At 43.3% G+C, this 17,472-nt stretch overlaps 1 protein-coding gene across 1 annotated transcript in view; it reads left to right on the top strand.

Moving 5' to 3' along the window:
• The window catches only part of ANKH (ANKH inorganic pyrophosphate transport regulator), a 111,174-nt gene extending 101,965 nt beyond the window's left edge, over window positions 1-9,209 (top strand). The window contains exon 12 of the mRNA XM_005235792.4: window positions 1,848-9,209. Coding sequence (XP_005235849.1) covers window positions 1,848-1,964 — 117 coding nt within the window. The 3' untranslated portion in view covers window positions 1,965-9,209. The remainder of the gene's footprint in view (window positions 1-1,847) is intronic.
• The last annotated feature ends 8,263 nt before the right edge of the window (window positions 9,210-17,472 follow it).

Below are 17,472 nucleotides of genomic sequence, written 5' to 3' on the forward strand. Positions count from 1 at the left end.
TGTTTGTGTATATAGGTATACTTTTATTTCTTTATAAAACCAGCTCTGCTGAAAATGGACAAAAAGTACAGTTGCTTTTTTTTTTGCCATCTACAGAAGTTGCTTAAATCAAGATATGCTCCTGCAGCAGTACAGGATAAGAGCTTTACATATACTTAAACAGGCGAGGATTTCTTGTAGGCATACTTTTACATATTTCACACACTACAGTCCTGCATGTACAGAGTAGTAGTGATACATGGATTTCAAAGAATATTCCATTAAATGGAGTCAAAGACAGGATAAATACTGGCTGGGTTACTGGGTACATAGCGGTACCGACATTATGTGTCCTTCCAGTTACGTATTGAAGGCACTGTGTAGGGCACCAGCTCCAACTCCAAGCAGAAATGGCATGGTGTGTACATCATTCCATAGTGCAGAAGGACTCTGTGGATGGGAGCATAAAATATAGTCTATGTGTTTACTTTTTTTCTTTTTAAATTAGACTTCTTACTTAGGATCAAGTGAAGATGCCCACCACTTCTATTTTTAGCAAAAAAAAGAAACCCAGAAGATGGAATATCTAAGAGCCTTATGTTGGAACAAACTCCAAGCAGTTTTGATACGCGTTAGTGCGGGCCATGGCAATAGAACAAAGAAAATAGAAGACCTTGATCCCTGTCATGATTAGTCTGTCATGTGTTTCTGGGGAACCAAAGAGGAAAACCTGTAGTACACTGAAATGGGTGTTCTTGGCCTGTGGTTTTACAACATGTAACTGTCTGGACTAACCTCCTTATCGCTTGTCTGTTCCAGTAGTAGCTCATTGGCTGTTTCTGGCCAGGGACATGGCACTTCAATTTTTTGCAGTGATGAGTGCGGGTAGTAGTAATAATAATTGTGCCAGCCTAATTTATTCCCTTACCAGAATTAGTATGTGGTTGACAGCATCATCTCAACAGCCAATATGAAGTGGCAGAGCAAACCAGTAGCTGTATACACCAACTTGTTTTCACCTACAGTGGTAATAAGTGGGTAGCATCTCAGAGCTCCAAATCAAGTGTTGTGTAGACACCTCTGAAATTTTGAAACTCTGATATGCCCAACTCAGCTGAATCAGTAATACCTGTGGGGGTTTTTTTGTCAGCTGTACAAGTGTTTTCTGTAAAACTAGTCAGCCTGCTGAGAAACAGATAATAAGGAACAGATGCTTCAACTTGTTTTGTAGTGGGGCTGAATGCTTCTTAGCTTTACTAATCCAGGACATCCTGGATGAATCATAGGACTCTTAAATGCCCTCCTGCTCCCGCTGGCCAAAAATACTCTAATATTACTTGGCCTTCGTGGGGTGTGGGATCACTGTGGATCAGCAATACCAAGAAAAGCCAGAATGCTCCGATCTTGTAAAAATCCTGAAGTTTGACATTTGAGAAGTTAAGTAGCCACCTCTGTCTCCCCCCTCTAGAGCAGCTTATCTTCTCTCATATTTTGTTTGCATTTCTTTTTTTCTTTTTTTTCTTTTTTTTTTAATAAAAAGTCTGTGAGGTAAAAGATTCCAGATGCTCTTTTCCCTCTGGTCATGCTGCAGCCTGTTTTGGATGTTGCTTAGCATAAGAAATGCCTCTATTATTGCATTTACGTTAGAAAGGAGAAAGCTGAGCCCCAGAAGGATTATGGAAACTTTTAAGTTAAGCCAAGTAATTAGTGACGAGCCACAAATATGACACAAATATTCTAGCTTTTAATAATATACTCTAAAAAATAAAATAATTATTCCCACCTCACTTCTCCCAGTGCCCAAAGTTTGTCAGACTGTGTTCATGCACAACTTACTGATAGGTTTCTGAATGCTTGTTTCAATCTAGAAAAAGAAGCGGAATGAGAATGAAACAGCTACAGAAGGTGAAGACTCCGCAATGACCGACATGCCTCACACAGAGGAAATGACAGACATCGTAGAAATGAGAGAAGAGAATGAATAATAAATGGGATGCAATTGTTCTCTGCAGGGACGATTGGAGTGACACTTCAGCATCTTGTCGTCTCTCATACTTTTTTGTTTGTTCGTTTTTATTTTTGTAATAAAGAGGCCTTGATTTAAAAGGTTTCAGATAAATTCTCTAGCATACTGAGTATGCTCTCATTGATGAGGGACCTAAAAAGAGGTCTTTGCTTTTTTTTTTTTGTCCCCCCCAATTGAATTTGTTTTCTCACTCCATGCAAACATAAAAGATACAATTGCATCACTGTAGAGTCTTCCTTACTTATGCATCCACCTTCTCTGGACAATCTGCATTTGTCAACCAAAGCCCTGCTCTCTGTGCATGTGTGTGTGTGTCTGCGTGCATGCACTTGCACACTCGCACATGCACACATGCCACTGGCTCAATGCTACTGCCATAATCCTACCCCCTCCCCTCTTTCCTTTTCCTTCCTTTTCTTTATGAGAAATGTAAAGGAAAAGAAGTTTGGAATACAGAGCTTTATTTTACTTGCTTGAAAATGACTTTGCTACATAAACTAATATACTATGGTGAACTGTATCTTTTTGTTTGGCCTCATCACTAGAGCTTATACTGCACAGGGTACAAGACAGTGAGGAACGTGTAAGTCTCCGTATGCAAAGTGGAGAAAAACAGGTTCCTCTCTCATGTTAAAAGTGTGTGGATGTGTATATACACACACAGGTACATAAACAGAGACATACATATATATATATTTTTATATATATATATGCATACAATAAATAAAATACACACGGGACAAGAACTCTATATAGCTTTCATTCCATTGGAAAGATAGTAATCATTTGAAAAATGTAAACATTTAATTCAGAATTTTCTTGAATCATTAAGCACCACTTTACATATAATTTTATTTAGAAAAAAAATCCATGCACTTTCCTCTTGTGAAGAGGGTGATGGCAACTGATAAGACTTTGACTGTATTTGAATTTTAAAAAAAATAAATATCGACAAGCTTTACCAAAGTTCTTGTCCACTGATTTAACTTTTAATTTTTAAAGGTTGATTTGCTCGATATACTTATTTCTGGTGCCTATATATTTAAAAAAAAATCAAATAACGTATGCAGGATACCATGGTATATCATGTTACTACACATAGTTCCATGAAATTTTTATATAAAGAGGTACATATACTCACACACACGTGTGTGTATGTATATATACTTATACACACACGCACACACACACACAGACAGATGTATGTTTTGCTATGATATATTTACCTATGCAGTAGATCAAAATCCGTATGGTGAAGCTCAAGTACCGATGGTCCTCCAAGTTGCTAATTAGGGACCCTGATCATATGTTAGCTCTCAAGGCAAGAGCTGTGGGGAAGTGGGGAACTGCTCACATCAGTCAGCAAGTGCTGTGCTTGGAGAAGGTGGCAGGCGCTGGCTGTGTGGTTGTGGCTGCAGTGGGCCTTAAAAAACAGAGCGTGAGGTCAGGCGGGTGACTTGTATCAGTGGAAAGGAAACCTGTGTAAGAGGTGACCGAACCAGAGAGGGTTTGGGTGCCACCGGTGATGGCTGCAGCAGCAGCTTCTGTTTCTGTGCTCTTGTGTGTTTGGCTGCAGGGCAGCGTTCGTTACCAGTTTGTAGTAGCTCGGGTTCTTTCAAATTTAGTCATGCCAGAGTCTGGAAACAGTTATCCTTCATGTTATATCCATAAATCAGTTAATTTAAACTTTATTTAGTAAAAGTATATTTTTCTAAGTTGTGGAAATGATTATTTAATTGTGGAAAAATTCCCATTTTAGATTTTTTTGCCAGATACTCCCAGCACTCAGAGAACTGATCAAAACTAAACATTACTTTAAATGTTTTATCAATACATGTGTGTGTAGACATACACGTGTGTATAAATACATATATTGTATATTATGTAAATTTATTTTAAGCTACAATACATTTCCTATTTTTCCAAGTTCAGCTAAAAATGTCTCTAAAAAACTAGAGAGTTGCTGGTAACTAGTTATGGCCGTCATGAAAGGCATTGTATCAATGAACTTTACGTTTTATTGTAAACATTTACCAATCTGTTACATGTACAAATGCAATAAGAAAAAACATAGAAATTATTGTGTTGACACGTTTGCAAAATCAGTTCACGGTTAAGGAGCAGTGGCACTAGGAGGGTAAGGCTAAGTCCAGTAACCACACACCTTCTCTGCTACCACAAGTTTTTTCTCTTTGGTTTTAACAGTAGCTGAAAAAAAATAATAAAAAAAAAAAACCCTCAGACAAATTAGTTTTGTGCAGGATGTAGACTGTACAGATTCATGAATACGGGCTCTCAAACAGTCATATGTATATAACATGTATATAGACTGTTACAGGTCACAGTGGCCATTTGAGGTCATCTCTATTCATGTAGTTTTAGTTTCTCCGTACGTTTGTATCCAAATCTACAAGACACAGTTTTTCAGGAGCTGAAGAGACAAAGCAAGAAAATATTTTTGTGTAGTATTTCTTTTGGTACATGACTAAAATTCAAACAGCAGTATTTTTGAAGACTTTTGAGCATTGCTGATGTAGGTTTCAAGGTAACAATTCCATCAAAACGTAAAAATGTGAAAACAAATTAAATTATACACCGAAGCTTTTGCAGATGAACAAACAGAAAAGAACTGAATTATTGGTCACACAGCATTGTAAAAGATAAATTTTCAGTTGTGTGGGTAATAATAGTCCTTTATTTGCAAGATACCAAATGAGCACAGGAGTGGTGGGATTTGGGCAAGAATTCAAGCAGTGACATGAGGATGCATGCATCGCATCTCTTTCTGCTTCCTGCAGGTTGTGTGCTGTGCTGGATTAACAAGGCACACTGACATTTCTGCGATGTTCTGCAAGTCCGAAGCAGCCCGCGTGCTGGCTGGGGTACCGGCTGCGCGGCAGGCAGGGTGCTCAGCAGGAAGGCATCTGTCCAAGGAGTGCCCTGTCCCCTGCAGCCTCTGCTTCTGCTTCTGGGTGCTGTTGTCAGAAGCTTCAGCAACCACCTGAAACCTCACTGCTCCAACTCCCAGCCAGTGGCAAATTCAGCTGGGCTGGTGAAGCAGCCAGTCTGATGGGTTACATGCTGGGGATGGGCAGCTGTCCTCTGCTGAAGCCCCAGCCAGAGCATTAATGGTTCCAGTTTCTCTGTCAGGCAGATGCTGATGCAGACCCTCTCCTGCACCACTTCCTTCCCCAAATGACTCCTGAGTTCCAGTAAAATGGCTTAGCTGTCCCTCTTGTGTTATTGCTGATGACATGGCTATCTATCTCTGTGAAAAATATTTTACAGTAGAAACCTGTTAAGTTTCTGTATTGGAGAGCCAGAGGGCAGTCATCTCAGAGAATTCACATGGAGACCTGGCCTTTCTAGACTTTCTTGAGAGTTACTGAACTACACAATTGAAGTCACAATAAAAAGAGGAACAAAGATGATCTGCATTCTACATCCTAGATTTCAGAACAGCTCACGCAGCAGAAAATAAGAGCAGAACATTGATCGGCTGTGGATGAATGTTCCTTGGCTTTTAATATGTGTGTAAAATTGTGTTCACTTGTCTTGAGTTTTCCTTTTGCAGAATCAACAGGAAACATTGGGTTATTTTCCCCCTCACTGCCCTAAGCAGGCCTCTTCAACTTACCAAGCAGTGAAATTGATGGAAAAAGCTCTACATTTCCCAGCCAGTGCTTGAGGCCATTTGGGCACACCGGCGGGTTCCCAGGCGTGGGGCAGCCCCGCTCCCCATCACCCTGGCACAGCCGTTCCAGGCAGGAGTGCTCAGTTGCCTGCTTGTTAGATAGACCCACCCTGAGTGAGAGGATTGGGTGAGTAAGTCTTTTGTTTTCCACTCATTTTGCTGCTAAATATTTCCTTTGAGAGGGAGAGATTTATATCTGGCTCTTGCTCAGTGTTTTGCCGAATCTGCAGCCAGAGAAGGACCAGCCCGAGACGGAGGGTGAGCTGATGAATGCGGCCGTTTCAAGGCAGGCCACGACACATGAACAGAAACCTTTTGAAGGCGAGAGCGCCTTCTTTTGTGGGATGGCGCCTCATGCTTAAAAAGAAGGGAGAAAGGATGCTTTCAGGCCCCGGTGCCCAGAGTCGCCAGGCATAGTTGTGCGTTGGGCTGCAAGGTGGCAATGGGAACAGGGCATCCTGCAGCTCCAGCGTTCCAGCTCTGCCCAGTGCAGTGGGTGGCGAGACAGTGCTGTCGGCTCTTGACTCTCACTGAGGTTTTGTGGTTGTGGCATGATGAGCATGGATTTGAGTGCAGCTGGGTATTAAGTGGGCATAGTTGCTGTAGCCATTAGTGTATTGGAAAGCCATGCATGTGTATGGGTGTGTGTAACCACACCATGTGTATGGGTGTGTGTAACCACACCATGTGTATGGGTGTGCATATGAGAGTGTTGCACAGGCATTTTTATTACAGCCTTTATATCATTAATTGGAACAAGGATTCAAGTCTAAACATGATCTTAATGTGGGACTAATACTAAGATGTTTAAAAGAAATTGCAATTTAAACCTACATAAAAGAGTAAACAAAACGCCCTTTCAGCAGACCTTAAACCAGTAAGCTAAAGCATGATTTAGAACAGTAAGCTGGAATGGGCAAGAAAGAGGACATGTTGAAAAGCTTGTAGATATTGTATACCCAGCCTAAAGACAACAGCATGGCATGGAGATGAGTGAGTCAGAGGGCAGAAAACGCCAGAGCTCTGGCTGCTGCCATTTCCTTTTCAGCTGCCTTGGAGAGGGACTGAAGGGTGAGGAGCAATGCATCTGCAAGGCACCACTCCTAAGTATTTTGGTTTCTGAGTGGAGGAGCTATCAACTTAACCATAAAATGTTAGGGTTCCCTCCCCTTGTTCATGTTTGCTTTTTTACTGGAATTCAAGTGCAGAATACCATACCTTTTGAAGGGAGCAAGCTCCCGACGAGGGGGGTACGGTGCAGAGCAGGCTGTGGGGCTCGTGGCAGAGCCCTGGTGGAAGGAGGAGCTCCAAATTTATTCTGTGCCCTGCAGCACGCTGTATTCAATTGCAGGCTGACAGCATCATGAAACGAGACACAATTGTTAGCTTAGCAGCAAACTCGGTCCAGCGGTCCAACGTGTGGTGCTGGCCTGCAGCAGTGCTGCAGGAGCAGCGGGAGGGTGTGGGGTGCAGGGGCAGCCCTGGCTCTCCGCTCGGCTTTGGACAGCTTGCATGGATTTGCTTTAGAGAGCCAAGTTCAATTGTCAGTGCATAGATGCACTCCTCAGCAAAAACACTGCCAGACTTCTCAGTAATTGGCACCTTCTGAACAAAAAGGCTAAAGACAAAATACGGGGGCAGAGAGATGGAGCTTTAAGCTCAGCTTGGAGCACGTACTGGCACAGAAGGGCATTTTGGCTACAGCTTCTGCAAGTTAATTGTACGGTTAGAGAGTGAGCTTCAGTCTCAGCATTTCATGATCACGATATCCACTCTATCTCAGTAAAACAGAAGAATTGTGATATAATTTTAGGTGCTCTTTTGTCTTTGTAACCCTGAGGGGAAAGTTTTCCTTAGTATTACCAAGACTTGTGACTGCTCAGATCAATTTATTAGTTTTACCTTGTCATTATTTTCTGTCATTCCTAGTTCAATTTCTTCAGACTTTTCCTTATTTTTTTCTGAAGGCTCCCGCTAGGTTTATTTTGTCTGTTGGCATTTTGAGAAGGAAAATGTAATAGTCACGCTGACTGAATGTCAAGTAATGACGTGATTAAAAAGTCAGTTGCAACAAAACTCTTCTTTGACAGACTGCTTTTTACTTTTCATTTGCTAAGCTGAAGAGTCAAGAAGTAGAAGGAACTGGGGGGTGTCTTTGTTTAAAATCAAGAATGAAAAGAATTAATTCAAGTTCATTACTTAACCCCAGCCACTTTGAGACTTTCTAATGATCCATAAGACCACAACCCCAGCTTTTCTAGCAAAGTTAGCGCTACATCCCCAGAGCAGCCCAGAATACTTCCAGGGCCTGGGAAACATGACACTTCAGATATTTCACAACTGAATGTATAACTTAACGAGTTGGAGCGCCTGATTAACAGGTACAATCCATTAAGTTTTAACATTCAGCTGGACATGAGCAGCCTGATCCAGTGTCTAAGGTGGCCCAGCTTTGAGCAGCAGGGGCTGGATAAGATGACTGCCTGCAGTCCCCTTCTGGCCTATATTGTTCCCTGATTCAGTCAGGAACCTAGAGAGATTCCTTCGTCTTAAGAGACTTGAGACTGTTTGCCTTTTTTAAGCTTTCAGTTCAGGGTTGAGAGACAGTGCCTACTAGGGCTCTACAACACAGACATCTGAGCAAAAATCTGAGCTGCACAGATTCTTTTGCTGATGGCAAAACTTTCATGGTGCAGAGCCAGCTGTAAGTACCCTCCCACCCTTGTGCCCTCAGATCCCACAACAAGGGCAAAGCAAAAATAAGCTATTGTATCTGCAGATAAAATATTTGAGTACTGCACTGCACTTTTTCAATTAACTCCCTAAGCAAAAATGCCTGAAAACAGCAAGCAATTACATCTGCTACCTGCTTCTTCCCATCTCTCTTCTGTGCGTCATTCAGCATTTAAAAAAAAAAAAAAAAGCTACCCTTTCTGATAACTCTCCTTTGTAATCAAGGTAATGCAAAGTAAATACTTACATTTACATAATAGAACCGCTTGGCCTATCTACAAATGACAGCACATAAATCCCCTCTTAGGAAAGGATGCATTTTAATACTGGAACAAAAGCTTCATCCATAATTCAGCAAAAACACAACAGAAAAGCAAAGAAAAAATTGCGGAACTGAAAAAAAAATATTTAATTGCATTAACTTCTAATGCGAATACTGCCTAGGTGGAAAGGACTGTATGTACACATGCAGTAACAACAGAGCCTGGAACTAACGTTGCTCAACTTTATAGTTTGCTCTCTAAAGCAGCAGTAACATAACTCTGCTTCTCTGCTTTTGTGTCCTTATTATGATAAACAAAAAATCCTTCCTCAGCTACAATGAAGCAATTGGAAAGCTTCAGGCAGTAAGTTCACTGGTTATTTAGATCAACTGGATTTCATCCACAGAGTTTGCAAGCATCACAGAATTGCAAAAGCAAAACCTGCAAAAAAGTTGAAGGTACATAGGTGTTTTTGTAGATGACATACCCTTGCTTATTACCATCGACAAGCTTTTTAAAATAAATCACTCTTTAAGCAACATAGTTCAAAGTGCACTTCATTTACTTTAGGTTTAATAAAAATCTACCTGCAGTATCTTGTATATTTTTAAAAAGCAAACGCACAAGATGCGGAATTCAACCTGTGTTTTAAACCGGGCAGAAACAGCCACCACCATCATAATAGCAATCAAGCTTACCTCTTGTCAGGCTTAGAACATTGCTCTCACTGCTCCGTTATTTTGGATCAGCTTTTGGTGTTGCTGCTTCTGCCTTTGTTTCTTGAGGCCAGGAGCCTATGGAGGGTTTGTGGTAAGAGACACAGGCATGGCTGGAGGACCCCAGAGCTCATCTGCTGAGAGGGAGGATGGCTTCAGGCAGGAAGCACAGAGCTCCTTTAGAAAGATGCAGTTTGATGGCTTGTCCCTCCACCACTGGGCATGAGCTGGTGGCAGTGACCCTGCCCAGAGATGGCTGCTCAGAGGAGGAGAAAAAAGCAGACTTTGCCTGTTACTGGTGGACTTGAAGTTGAGATTTCAGTGTCAGAGGCCCCTACCCTGCTTGTGTTATTTGTTCTGCAACGCTGGCAGAGCATGTTACTACCACAGGCCACAGAAATCCAAATTGGAGACCAAGGACTTGACTCTGCGTGGCAGAATGACTGAAAAGTGTTTAATGGTGCTTGGGCAGCACAGCCTGACAGTGTTCCCAAGCTTTGAGAAAGCCTTGTTTCATCTATACTGGACAGAAAGCTTCTGGGAGTGCTCAGAGAGGAGCACATGCGAGCAAGTGAGTGTGGTGGAGTGAGTGTGTGTATGTGGGGAGAGACGGCCGCAGATGAATGAGTTGGAGTGTCTTTTGCAAGCACCCCACACTGCCTTACCCTGCAAGAACCATACCAGTGGGCAGAAAGAACTGTAACCCCTTCATTTATCATCTTTAGTAAAAGGTTCGCTGGCCTTTAAAGGTTATGGGGCAGTGTTACTAGCCACTAGTTAGTAGACAAAGCTGAATTTTCTAGTTCTGTGAGCATAAAAGATGGCAAACTTTGTCACACCTTTTGCAATGGAGGAATAAGCAAGCTTCACACATCCTGCTCTCTCCATCTTTGCATAGTGAGCAGGGCCAACCACAAGGTCACTCTAGAAAGAAACTACAAAGGTTGAGCAAAACCTAAACAGCAGAACAGAAGATGAGGACTATTCTGTCTTCACAGCAGGAAACCATCATGGAGGAGAAGCAAGGTGTGTAGAGGTAACCCCCAGAAAGTCTCTCAAAGGAGATGCAGTTTCTGAACAGAGGTTCAAGATAGCTTTGACCGTATTGTGTGAGGTCAGACTGCGCCATTTGTAGAGTAATACTACAAGGATAGCAGGTTCTCCAATCTGAGAGGTGCTATAAGGATAAAATTCACTAATGCTGGTGAAAGATGCTTGGATACTACAGGGAACAGCGCCACAGAAATGCCTAAAAATACTGAATTCATATTTGCATGTTCTAATTGTGCCTTTGGGTTCTCTAAAATTGACTTGTTTTTAGTTTCGTGGAAATACTTTTACAATTGGAAGTGGGAAATAGTGTCTGGAAGCAGCATCCTGAAAAAGGGCAGCCCAGAGTCTGAAGACTCTTGCTTGGGAAAGAGGGGAAAGGATGTTTGAGGGCCTTGTCTTTTCCTGACCTGGCTCTGACCATGGACTAGTCTGCAAGACAACATCTTGTTCTGTTCTCAGTAGGCTTACAACACTGAAAGAGACAAGAGCAGTAGTTGGCCGCACTTTAGGGCATACTGCAGTTGCATTGGCATTAAGGTCAATTCACTAAACACCCTTCGGCAGAAAAAAAGCCCCATTTTTTCAGTTAATTTCTGTAATTTGAAGGTAAATCTGAGAACTAGGCAAATGCATATTTCACCTGAGAGGTATCAATTGTTTTTCATTACTTTCAGAATATCTTTCAGTATTGGATTCAGAATCTTTCTTTCAGGATAAGGCTGTCTTTATGCAAAGCTGTGTGCCTAATAGCCATCCTCAACTACTTAAACAAGTCAATTTTGCAAGGACTGTAGGTGTCAAGCCAGAGCACCGTTTGGGACTACAGTACAGGGATCCTAGATTTTAAATGAAATGTTACCTCATGCATCATTTTCTGTCATACTTGTAGAATTCCAGTTGATTTCTCTCAAAATGTTGCTTTCTGTAATTTGTACACATGCTGAAGCTACTGGTTTTATTTTTTTTTAATGACCATTTTGCTTTGCTTTAAACATGGGTTTTCTTTTAAATCAGCGAAGGTTAAAACTTTGTATATTTTTAAAGTGACTGCTAAGGTCAGAAGTATAAAAGTATGTGTTGCATTAAAACTGAGTGCTGTTTATGTATTTAACAGATGTATGTTTTTGCATTGTTAAAAAGAATGACCTATGCTTTCTTTGGGGTGGGAATCTGTGCTCCAATATTGTCCAATAGCTTTCATATTCTAATTACTTTAAGTAAAGTTCTAACAGTTTGCATATGATTCATGATTCTGATTGCTTCTGTTTTATTAATTCTGATCATCTGACGCGGTCTAAAGTGCTCTTCTCATCTGAACAGGCAAAATATACCTCCTGGTGAGAATCAATCCAACACACAAATTTTTTTGAATTATGAGCATGATGCTGCCAACCGCAAGGTCTTAACTTGAAGTTAATGAAATCCAAGGGTATCCATAAAATGATGCAAGGCAAGCTCTTTATTTCTGCAAAGCCTCCGAGTGCTGTTGATGGGGAACTACTGTGGTCAGAATACTTTTCCCCCACCAAATCTAAAAATTTTATCATTCCTGTTCGAGAGACACTTAGTACTTAAAGGCAGAGTGTTATTCTAATCAGGCCAGGGCAAACTCAAAAGTCATGAGAAGACGCTTCATCCACCCATCTGGCAAGCCACCAAAGCTGTTCTCGAAGCTGTGAAAACGTTCTTTAACCAAAAATGTTTTGTGTTTGATTCCAAACAATGTGTCCCTTGGGTACTCCTGAATGACCAGATCTGAGCCGCCCAGAGCCAGGGGGAAGGCTGACTATGAGACCACAGCCTTAAATGTCTCTCCTGATGTGACACTTGGGCAGCCACTGTTTTTAAAAAGCCCTTGCAGAGGTACAGTGGTAGGGCTTCACTCATACCTGTGCCTGATGCCCCGGGACTCTGCTGCCTCAGCTCTCCTCACACTAGCCCACGGCAGAGAACCAGATGATGCTCTCGGAGAGAAGCCCAGCTCCTCCAGCCCACAAAATGACTGCCACACGTACGGTTTTCTGTTCACAATCTTGGGCAGCCTGGCCTGCCTTAGGGGTCCCCCGTGCCTGGCCAGCCCTTCAAATCCTGCCCGCCTCGTCTTGCCTCCTCTCCTTGGGGCTCCCCGACCACCCTCTCCCCCCCCAGCAGTGCCGCAGCCCCCAGCCCCCACCGGCTGTGGCCCATCTCCCCTGCAGCGAGGTGGGGGGCCACAGCTCTGTTTGTCCCAGCCCTCGGTGCAGGGCTGCCCAGGGTGCCTTTGGAGACCCCTGAGCTCCCCCTTCCCGCTCTCCGGCTGTGGCTGGAGAAAGGATTGCCTCCTGTGTGGTGACAATCCTGCCCAAAAGGAGAAGTGCTGAGCGGGGCCGAGCGCCGCCATAGGCCTGCCGTAGCTCCCAGGCCAGGCCCATTAGCAGCTGGCACCCACCGCCGCCTGCCCTGGCTGCTCGCAGAGCGTGGCCTGAACTTGTCCTGCTCTCCCTGTAGAGAGCCCTGGCCTGGCAAGAGGCCACAAGGGAAGAAAAAAAAAAAAAAAAAAAAAAAAGAAAAAAAAAGGCTCAGAAGGGGCCCAGAACAAGACCGTGCCTTTGTGCCTGCCAGGCCTCCGCACCCGCTCGTGATGGCAGAGCCCAGCCAGCCTGCATCCCCGCAGCTGGGAGGGCCAGGGCCTGCTTGGAACAGGCGAAGGATTTACTGCCATGCTGCTTCATTTGGGGCAGGTTGAGCGAGGCCAGAAAGTGCAAACGGAGTCACATAGTGACGAGGCTGACTTTCTCAAACTGAGCTTTGTCTTACGGGGACCACATAGGCTTTATTTCCCTCTCCCCAAGCAAGAAAGGGCCAGACTGCAAGCAGGGTAAAAAGACAGACATGCAGTACGATGGCAAACTAGCATTATTAATTCACCTTCTTTGCTTGGAGTCTTGAAAGTCTGCTCTCCCTCCCTCCCCCCTTCCCTCCCTGCCAACAGCAGACCCTCCTCTAACTCTTCCTCCATCAGTAATGAGGACAATTAGCACTTCCCTCGATGAGGTATGCTGAAATATAATCTAGTTTATTTCCCCAGGGGGCACGCATAGACTTCAGATAGTGCTCCACCGCAGACAGAAACCCTCCTGCTCAGACGCGGTCCTGCACCGCATTTGCTTTAGTGTCTAATAATGGTAATGGTGGGGAGGGAGGCAGGGGAAAACACAGCTCCACTGGAGATCTGTAGCATATGTGCTCTGCTGAGGGAAGATCTTCTCCGTGCCGAGGAACAGAAAAGGGCTCCTAACCACAGACAGGCAAAAAAAATCCCGAAACTAATGGAGGTACGGCACAGAGAGCAGAAGCACCACCGTCATCTTGCAGCTGGGCTTACCTGTAACAGCACTTCTGAGCGAGGCATCAGATTACCATGGCCAGTGTTCTCCCCATCCCTGCAACGTGGCAAGGAGACCTACAGGGAGAAACCCAAAGTCTAGGAGTGGCTGCTGAGGAAGATACTACCCAGAAGAAAGCCAAGCAGTAATTAACTCTCTACACAGGCTGTTCTGTAGCTATGAAAAGCAAGCCTCCTTCTTCTAAATGACCTAAAAGGTGCAGCATTATCCCGTGCCTCATGAGCAGAGGAGCATTTTCCCGGCAACTGTAGTCAGTGTTCCTCAAACCTACAGCCAAAACGAACTGCTCTGTGCAGGTAGGTAATTCACACATCCTACCATGAGCAGGTAGGTAATTCACACATCCTCCAGTGCAGCATTTCTTTGAAGAACCAGGTGCTTCAGCAGCAAGCCCCACCAATGGCAACATAGCTCCCACAGTACAACAGGACTGCCTCAGAATCGCAGCTCTTATACCTTTTATACTAGTTCCTCAAAGGAAATTTCACACCGTTACTTCCTTTGAATTGTCCATGTTGCTGTTTTCCATCTTCTTGCTGAGAAGGCAGACACATCAGAATGGCGCAGCAACAGGATGGGGTGATGCGAGGAAGTAGTAACACCTGGACCTTTAATCTGGATGTCTTACAGATGAGGTTATTGTGGAAGCCATCACAGGTGAACTTTAAACAGCCCTAAGCATTGCTCCAACTTGACAATTATTTTTTTTAATAATATTTGAAATCACCTATTACCTTTAAAAAGGCAGTCATTTATTTTGTTTAATTTTTTTGTTTGTAGCATGGTTTGATGAGACAAAACGCAGCACATCTGACAGAGCTCTTCAGAGCATTATGAACACCATGGAAACACTTGATAGTCTATAAGTAACATTAATGTTAGCTACTAAATCTAGTACATAAGCACTGTGTGCCAGCCCCCTGTGGCAATACCTGCAGGAGGTGCAGGAGGCCAGTGGCATCCAGCTGGGTGTTTTCTGGGGACAATCTTAGGGGGCTTGAATGGAAGATGAGAGTCTGAGGGTCACAGCAGGAGACAGCACAGCCTGTCACTGTGCAAGTATTATTTAACACAAAGGAAATAAACTGTTAACTCTCTGAAGTCTGAGTTTGTTCTTGTTTTCGTTGTGAAAATCCCCTTCCCTCTTTCTTTCCAACCCTATTAGCCAAGCAGCTCAACAATGAACCCAGAGAAGAAGTTTTATTATTGATCCTTCTGCCCCCCTCAACAATATAGATTCAAAAGACACATTCAGGTGAGAGAACAGGAACTGCTGTTAATTCCTGCTTGCCGGCTTGCTAAAAAGAACACAATCCTCCAAAATACAAGTGCACTCACAATGCAGTTCGTTACACCCTGGCACAGAAGTTGAACTTTGGCAGCAAGACATGGACCTGGCTAGAAGTGGCAAGAAGCAGGCTCTCACCCCAAGCTCTTACTTTCAGCTCTGCAGAACCACTCTTGGAGCAAACCACCCAAATCATCTGCCATAAAACAAAGGCCAATATGTTAGACAATACTTTAACAAAAAAAGAAGCAACAACAACAAAAAATCCACTCAAAGAATGAGGCTCTAGAAAAACTTTGAGTGAAACAGCTGCAGTACATCCTCCTCGCTCAATACGATTTCTTATTTCTCTTAACTTTTCATGCAAAAAAACCCAAAACTAAAACCAAAACAAACACGATGCAGAAAACATTCTGAAACATGAAAAGAGTAGCATTCCACCAAGCTGTTATAGTTACATCCATTAGTGTATGGGTGCAGTGTGTTGCACTGAATCAACTTCTTTCAGCTGGAAATAATTTTTGTAAGCAATTCAGAACAACAGTATAGGCAGTACTAGAAGATTATTATCATGTTTATTCTATTTTTCTAAGTGGTCTAAATCTTTATGAAACATCTAAATCTTATGAAACATCTGGGGTTTTGTCCTCTATAATAAGGACAGTGAAAACAGAATATGCCTTGTGCACCTGCAAATGTGGTTGTAAACTGACAGGTTTCTCCATTTTACAAGTTATTTGATTTGCTCTTGGACAGTCTGAGAATCCAACCTCACCATTTTCTCAATATACATTATTCTTGACACTGTATAGCCCTGTGTTTGTGCAAAGAGTAAGCTGCCCTAGAAACACTGCTCAGGAGTCACACAGCATGTCTCGGCTAGGCTTCTAATTCTTATGGAGTTATTCTGGCTATGAAGACTCAAATGCATCAATACATCACCTAGAAGGTTTGGATGAATACATAAGCAAAAGCAGATACTTCAGAAACCAAAGAGAGGGGCTTGTTACAAATTTCAACCCCTACTAGCTGGTTCTTATTCAAGACATAAACAGGTGAGCTATCTGACATTCAAAATTATTAAAAAATTAAAGAAATAAAAAAACGTCAAGTCTTACCACTTTATTTCAGTGTTCTGCACATCTTCAAAATGGCTTTCACCTACCAGTGCACTACTGCTTTTAACTAGTATATCCTGTCACACAAGTGGTAAGCTGATGCCGCTAGGCCATGATCTTTTGAGATCTCCAGGTCAGAAGGAAAAAGCATTTTGGCGCAGTTCACTAAGCGCAATTGGTGTGCGTGTGCCCTAAGCACATGCTGCGCTCGCTGGCGTACCAAGGTGTGGCGAGGCACCCAGAGGTGCCCCCAGCGGGGGGAGGGGGGGGGACGACCCTGCCAGCCCACAGCTGCCTGCCCCACCGGGTCCCCCCTGCAAAGCCACTTGAACAGCCAGAGCACATACTGGCGGGTGGCTCTGGGCTGGGAGTGAACGTTTCCAGCCAGTGTTCTGTGAAACAACGAGGCTGTTGGAGAAGGACGATACCAGTTTTGTAATTATTGTAGCCGTTTCCCTTTTTTTCCCTCTTATTTTTCAGATAAAAGATGGGTGGGCGCACAACAGATCTAACAAGAGCAATGTCTAAATCTGTCCCATTCTAGTGAGCCACAAACACTTGCAGAATTATGATTCTAGAAAGGTAAGGGGGGGTGGGGGAGGAAGTACCTACCACATTCAGCCTACATAATGACATAATTTCTATGAGGTTTTTTTCAATTTAAAAAAAAAAAAGTCACACTGAAAGCTTGACATCAAAGAGCACGTGCAGAAGCTACTCCTGCTACAGACCCTGCAGCAGCTGTCCGCTGCAGCAGCCCAAAGGAAAAATAAATCATGTCAAACACGTGATAGGCAGGCATCTAAAAATAAAAAAGCCACAAGCCCAAAACCCCTAATTCCAAAAAGGGGCAAATTGGGCAAACAATCCTCTGGAGAAGACAGCTAGTGATGACACTCATTGTGCCGCTCCCTCCTCAGCATGCGACACTATTCTCCCGACGGGACAGTTTTTAGTCAGCACCAACTAGTTCAATAGCTCAGTACATCTCAGGATGATTTTTTGCCATCCTGCCGACTTGAGTAGAAGTCACAAACAGAAGGGCAACGCATCAGCACCCACACAGAAATAAGTCTCTGGGGAAAAAGGACTAGAGAGCTGCCTTCCTTGAGACCTCTACCACGGAACGTCCCTGCTGCACTTTCAGCTCTGTGGAATTAATGCTCTCTCCCATTTCTCAGAGGCTGAGGTTCTCCTCCTCAAGAAATTTATAAAT

The sequence above is a fragment of the Falco peregrinus genome, chromosome 3 (assembly GCF_023634155.1).
Source record: "Falco peregrinus isolate bFalPer1 chromosome 3, bFalPer1.pri, whole genome shotgun sequence".
NCBI lineage: Eukaryota > Metazoa > Chordata > Aves > Falconiformes > Falconidae > Falco > Falco peregrinus.